Raw genomic sequence first — 7053 nt, 5'->3', positions numbered from 1 at the left:
GGCGGGGGCGGCCCAAGATGGCGGCTGCGGCGGCGCTGCTCCTGCTGACGGCGAGGAGGAGCCCGGCCCGGCGCGAGCGACAATAGGCGAGGCGCGCGAGGGAGGAGGAGGAGGAGGAGCGGGAGCCGAGCGAGGGACGGCGGGGAGAGCCACCGCGGCGGGCGCCCCCGGGGGTCTAGCATGCTCGGGGTCCGACGCCGCCTGCCGCCCTCCGCCGCCCCGACCTGACCGCATCTGCCCCGTCGGCCGCCGCCAGCATGGGCGAGAGGCTGGAGCTCCGGCTCAAGTCGCCCGTCGGAGCCGAGCCGGCCGTCTACCCCTGGCCCCTGCCCGTCTACGTGAGTGGAGGAGGGGAGAGGGCTCGTGCGGGGCGCCGGGGTGTCACGTGTCTGTGGGGGGGGCCGCTGGGTTTGACCTTGTGTGCCCCCCCCCACGAGGTGTCAAGAAGGGAGCTCACTTGGGGAAGGGGGCTACCTGTGACATGGAGGGGGTGGTGTATCATTGGGGTGCATGTCATAGGCAGTGTACCCTCTAAGCGGAGTTGGTGTGAGCCAGCTCACGGCTTTTTAGCCTCCGGCTCACCCATTTCTGTCTCAGCTCCGGAAGGAGGGCTCCAGAGCCAAACTAATTTATGCAGCAGCCGAATCGCTCGCTCACAACTTTAATGCAGGTAGCTCACAAAGTAGATTTTTTGCTCAGAAGACTCCGCAGCTTGGAGGGAGCCACTGGTCATCGGTGCCCCCCCCCCCGAAGGTTTTTGGGGATGGGATGCTAGAATATCTCAGTTCCTCTTGCTTGAGAGGGTGGTGTACAGTGTGTATGGGGGAGGTCGTGTTTGAAAAGGGGGTGTTGTCTTCCTTGGGGGGTGGCCCTGTCATGTGGGAAGCAGTCTGCTGTCATGCAAGGTTTGTGATACTTTGGTCCGATCAAGAGAAGACAAGACTCGCTGGGAAAGATGGTCATGCTGGGAAAGCGGAAGGCAGCGGGGAAAGAGGAAGACCCAAGCAATGCTCCCTCTAAGCGGTGGAGCCTTGTGAGCAAAAAAATAAATAAATATCCTACTTTGTGAGCTACTGGCATTAAAGTTGTTGTGAGTGAGTGATTTTGGCTACTGCGTCAGTTAGTTTGTTCTTGAGCCGTCCTTCCTGTGCTAAGACAAAACCGTGAGCTGGAGGCTAAAAAACTGAGCTGGCTCACACCGACTCAGCTTAGAGGGAACACTGGACCCAATTTGGGATGGCTTGACTTGGCCAAGGAAGCCACTGGACCTCACTTTGCCAGACCTGAGCAAGGCTGAGCACTGTGTGTGTCAGTAACAGACTGTTTTGGTGGTGGTGGCGAGTCAGGGAGGTCATGTGAATGGCACTGAAAGAGGAACTGGGAATGTGGATGGGGAGATCCGGGCATTCCGGGGACTTTTTGGTCTCATGCTAGCAGGGTGACATTTGGGATTGATGCAGGGAGGTGACGTTAGGGCAGGCGGTCGTGAGGAGTGCTTCTGGGGTGCAGCTTTGGTGTGATGTGGAACTAGAGAGAGCAGGGAAGTTGAAGTGTATAGGGAGGGTTGATCTATGGAGGGCGTAGTTGAGGAAGGGGGGAAGTGATCGATGGCGAATCTGGGGTTATTTGGGAGGAGAACAGGATTTTGTTAATGTGAGTGGGAAACTGGGATGGGGAAGTCAGGGAGCATTAAACGTGAGAGTGCCGTGTTGCAGTTTGGTAAGGAGAGTCAAGTTGGAGGCGTAGTAGATTAGACTGAGTGCAAGGCTAGTTATGTGCAATATACAGATACTGAGTTGAAATTGATTGAAAACACAATGTAATAGATCTTTCAGTATGCATGTTTGTATTGTTTTAATTAAATAAAACTGTGAAGGCTTTAAAGAAAAGTTGGAGGCGTAGGGGAATTGGGCAGTGTGGGGGAGGGGTGACAGGAGGAGCAGGGAGCAAATGAGGATCTACATGTTTAAAGTACAAGTGAGATGCGGGGTCTAGGGGGTGGAATGCGGGGACTCTCCCTTAGTAATCCCATTGGGGGACACTGAGGCGAGTTATCTGATGAAGGGGAGGGATTGGTTGGGTGTCAGATGAGTGGTGTGTAAGTGGGAAACTGGGATGGCTCAGTGGGGGCGGGTTGCAGTCTGGAAGTGATGTGAGGGTGGAAGCAGGGGTGAATGTCTGGTGTGAGAGATGGGAAGCGAGGGGGGGGGAGGCACTGTATGTGGGGGAGGAAAACTGAAAACTGTTTGATAATAGTGTAATGTTCAGCCCTCCTGCCAATCCTTTCTGAGCTCCGCCCATCTATAAATAGGCGGATGAGTTAAGCGTTCTTAGAAGGGGGAACTCTCATCCCGATGCTTCTCTTTCTTCCTTCCGTTTCTAGTTCAACATGTCACCTGAAATGCAGCAGGGGAGCCACCGTGTCTTGCTCTGCCCCAAGGCCACCTCTGTCAGTCAGATGGTCACGTTTGTTGCGATCTGAGACCAGAATTCAAAATCAGAAGTCATCAGTAAACATTTCTATAGGTTCAGTGTCTTAAATACACTAGATACACTGAACATCAAATAGAATACTGGGATAAAATATTAAGGCTGAGTCATACACGTCTGTCTGATTCGACATGCCTGAGCACGAAATCTGTCTGCTTTAAGGGCCGTTTCGTTACAAGAATCTGGACAAGATGTACTTAAACTCTGTACCATTGTAGGGAGGTAGACCATAATCTCTGCTTGATTATAGTTTTATATAGTCTCTGTCATTCTCCCTGCCTGACTCAGATCCTTGTTTGACCTCCCCGTAACCTTCCTGTAAAATGTCATTCTTCTGTTTCTAGCAGTCGTTTCCCTCTAGAGCAGCGGTTCTCAACCTTCCTAGTGCCGCAACCCTTTAATACAGTTCCGCATGTTGTGGTGACCCCCAACCATAAAATTATTTTCGTTGCTATCATAAGACCATCGAAAATTTGTGTTTTCTGATGGTCTTAGGCGACCCCTGTGAAAGGGGCCCACAGGTTGAGAACCACTGCTCTAGAGAATCCCTGTCAAAGTTGCCCCATTGACCTGTACGTCTCCCAGTCCCTTTTTTAAAAATCTTTTTGTGTTTCAAACCCTTCTCGGTTTCTGTGTAACTTTCCCCTTAACTTCCACCCTTCCCCCTCCCTGACGTCCACCTTTATCTGCTGTATGTGCTCTGCCATCTGTAGGTTTCGATCCCACTAGTGTGCACCCCCTCTAATTGAATATTTCCTGGAAAGATCTTTCACAGCACAGCCCCTTTCACTAGGTCACCTGCTTCTCTGTTTCAGGATATTTCCATTTTCTGCACCCAGCGAGCCAAACTTCCTCTTTCCCCTCCCAGGGAATTCCGTCTCTCCCACCCCCTCCCTTTGGTAGATCTTTCCTTAATTGTTTTCTGTGCCTTATCACTGTTGTGTGTGGTGTTAACTATCTTGATCTCTCTCTTTCTCTCTCTCTCTTTTGGCCCTGATGTCCTTTTGTATAGACACATTCCTTCCCATTGCATGCCCTGGGGTAGTTGAGCCAGGGTTCTTCCTTTCTTCTATCCATATACCTGATCTTTCGAGGTGGGGTGCTGGTCCTCAGTTCGATTTACTTTGCAGTTGTCTGGCACCCTGTTCTCATTTAGTTCCAAAATCCCTGGTTAACCTACTGAATGTAAAAACTGACTGCTCTCCTCCCTCTTGACCCGTCTCTTGGGACATCTCTGTTCTTTGGAGTTCTTCTGGTTCTCTGCCAGCCCTCTCAGCGCTCACCCACCCCATCATTTTTTCAGAATCCCAGACGGTCCTTACTTTCCAGGCTAGACATTTCAAAAATGATCCTGCTTTTCCTGTTGTGGGTGACTCATTGCTTGCAAATACTCCCATCCCACACCCAAACAATCCTCATCCACCCTGCTGGTTCCACCCTGTTGACACTTCCACGCCTCACAGTGCACTGCTGTTCCCACAAGGCACATCTCTCAAGCACATTTAAGCCCTTTTAGAGGGTATCAGACAGGCAAACCACCATTAACCGTTTTCCAAACCAGCCCAGATTTCCTTTTTTAGATCATCTCCTGGTGTTTGGCCGTTTCAGATATCACTCTGGTGGGGAGATTTGGGGGGTGTTCTGGGGATGGCAGGGATGTCGCATGACATCCCTGACACGATAATGTCACCCAGAAGTGACATCATCATGTTGGGGATGCTCTGCTATTTGGGCGAAACTCTATGGTTTTTTCGCCCTCAAACCACAGAGTGTCTCCACCTCAATGACATCACTTCCAGGTGACACCATCACATTGGGGGCATCGCACAGCGACATCCCTGTTTAGGGGTGGGGTTTCCCCCACCAGCCAGCTGGTCCACAGCACAGAGAAGCCCCTGAAACCAGGGGATTCTCCCATCCGGACCTGACTACATTAACGGCATTATCTCTTCTTTCTCTAGGTGTGATTGGCTAGACTAGTCTAACATCGGGGAGGGGAAAGCCAGGAAGAAAAGAAAGTACAGTTTTTTTTTAAAAAAAGTTGAGGTCTAGGCAAGGAAGAATGGAAGATGGAGTGCTGAAGAGTAACATAACGTGAAAAGGGGCAGGAGGAGGGGTCTGGGAACAGAGAAGGAGAGAGAGAAGCAAGGATGCTAACTTTGGGTTGGGAAACTCCTAGATATTTGAGGGGGGAGCCTGGGGAAGGCAGGATTTGGGGAGGAGATGGACCTCAACATGTATAATGCCATAGGGTCCACCCTCTAAAGCAGTGGTTCTCAACCTTCCTAATGCCGCGACCCTTTAATACAGTTCCGCATGTTGTGGTGACCCCCAACCATAAAATTATTTTCGTTGCTATCATAAGACCATCGAAAATTTGTGTTTTCTGATGGTCTTAGGCGACCCCTGTGAAAGGGGCCCACAGGTTGAGAACCACTGCTCTAGAGAATCCCTGTCAAAGTTGCCCCATTGACCTGTACGTCTCCCAGTCCCTTTTTTAAAAATCTTTTTGTGTTTCAAACCCTTCTCGGTTTCTGTGTAACTTTCCCCTTAACTTCCACCCTTCCCCCTCCCTGACGTCCACCTTTATCTGCTGTATGTACTCTGGCATCTGTAGGTTTCGGTCCCACTAGCGTGCACCCCCTCTATTTGAATATTTCCTGGAAAGATCTTTCACAGCACAGCCCCTTTCACTAGGTCACCTGCTTCTCTGTTTCAGGATATTTCCATTTTCTGCACCCAGCGAGCCAAACTTCCTCTTTCCCCTCCCAGGGAATTCCGTCTCTCCCACCCCCTCCCTTTGGTAGATCTTTCCTTAATTGTTTTCTGTGCCTTATCACTGTTGTGTGTGGTGTTAACTATCTTGATCTCTCTCTTTCTCTCTCTCTCTTTTGGCCCTGATGTCCTTTTGTATAGACACATTCCTTCCCATTGCATGCCCTGGGGTAGTTGAGCCAGGGTTCTTCCTTTCTTCTATCCATATACCTGATCTTTCGAGGTGGGGTGCTGGTCCTCAGTTCGATTTACTTTGCAGTTGTCTGGCACCCTGTTCTCATTTAGTTCCAAAATCCCTGGTTAACCTACTGAATGTAAAAACTGACTGCTCTCCTCCCTCTTGACCCGTCTCTTGGGACATCTCTGTTCTTTGGAGTTCTTCTGGTTCTCTGCCAGCCCTCTCAGCGCTCACCCACCCCATCATTTTTTCAGAATCCCAGACGGTCCTTACTTTCCAGGCTAGACATTTCAAAAATGATCCTGCTTTTCCTGTTGTGGGTGACTCATTGCTTGCAAATACTCCCATCCCACACCCAAACAATCCTCATCCACCCTGCTGGTTCCACCCTGTTGACACTTCCACGCCTCACAGTGCACTGCTGTTCCCACAAGGCACATCTCTCAAGCACATTTAGCCCTTTTAGAGGGTATCAGACAGGCAAACCACCATTAACCGTTTTCCAAACCAGCCCAGATTTCCTTTTTTAGATCATCTCCTGGTGTTTGGCCGTTTCAGATAAGGCGGCTGTTTTGTTGGGAAAGGGCTTGGTTACTGGATACTTTATGGAAATGATTAGGCCTGGCTTCCTTCTGTGTCTTCTGTTTTGAGGCAACTGTGTTCTTGTTGGGTGATAGTGAGATATTGAAAAAATGGTATTTAGCAGAGATAAGATGGTCCAGCAGTGCTGGAGTAAAATAATTTAGACTCAGAGTCCATGTGTGATTAAAATATAAGGTTTTTACTAAATTGTAGCATGGGAAGGGTAACTGGGATGAAAATAACAACAGAGCAAAATCTGCTACATCCTTACTCTACAAAGACAAAACAAGAAAAGAGAGAGTATGGCTACTCTTCTTCTTCTTCAGAACACCAAACAAAGATGGTAAGAGAGCCATAAAATGCTAATACACCTTGACACTTTAGTCCCAATCAAATTCCTAGATCAGGGAGAAAATTCCAGGGTATTCTACAGCTAAAGAACATTAGTCAGGGGTCATTTCTGAGAGAGAGTATGGCTACTCTTCTTCTTCTTCAGAACACCAAACAAAGACGGGAAGAGAGCCATAAAATGCTAATACACCTTGACACTTTAGTCCCAATCAAATTCCTAGATCAGGGAGAAAATTCCAGGGTATTCTACAGCTAAAGAACATTAGTCAGGGGTCATTTCGTAGAAAAAGAGCTAGGGGAACTCATTAGCATAACTCATTCGCATATGCCACACACTCTGACATCAGGGGCCCGGCGGTGGACCTGCAAGTCTGGCGGGAGTGCGAGGAAGCCCTGCAAAGGCCCTCCCTGGCCCCAGGCAGGCAGGGGTGGGAAGAGGCAAGGAGGAAGCAACTTACCCTCCCTCTTCTCCTGCCTCCTCCTGGCTGAATGAGGGCTGGAAGCGGGGCGGCCGGAAGCGGGGGGCGGGGCTTCATCGTGTGCCCCGTATACACATTCAGCTTCTCCAGTAGACATGGCCACAATAGTTTGCTTTTGACTAATCCATTCAATCAAACTGTTTCCATAGTAGAATAAGTATCCACTTGTAGATTTTCCATCAGGTGAGTTTTTGTCCC

At 49.7% G+C, this 7053-nt stretch overlaps 1 protein-coding gene across 1 annotated transcript in view; it reads left to right on the top strand.

Moving 5' to 3' along the window:
• The first annotated feature begins 125 nt into the window (after positions 1–125).
• The window catches only part of DOT1L (DOT1-like histone H3K79 methyltransferase), a 124097-nt gene continuing 117169 nt past the window's right edge, over positions 126–7053 (top strand). Inside the window, exons 1-2 of the mRNA XM_015425067.1 lie at positions 126–338; positions 4057–4083. Coding sequence (XP_015280553.1) covers positions 258–338; positions 4057–4083 — 108 coding nt within the window. The 5' untranslated portion in view covers positions 126–257. The remainder of the gene's footprint in view (positions 339–4056; positions 4084–7053) is intronic.

This window comes from Gekko japonicus, unplaced genomic scaffold (genome assembly GCF_001447785.1).
Source record: "Gekko japonicus isolate JY-2015 unplaced genomic scaffold, Gekko_japonicus_V1.1 scaffold2858, whole genome shotgun sequence".
Classification (NCBI taxonomy): domain Eukaryota; kingdom Metazoa; phylum Chordata; class Lepidosauria; order Squamata; family Gekkonidae; genus Gekko; species Gekko japonicus.
This window is presented reverse-complemented; position numbering and strand designations above follow the sequence as displayed.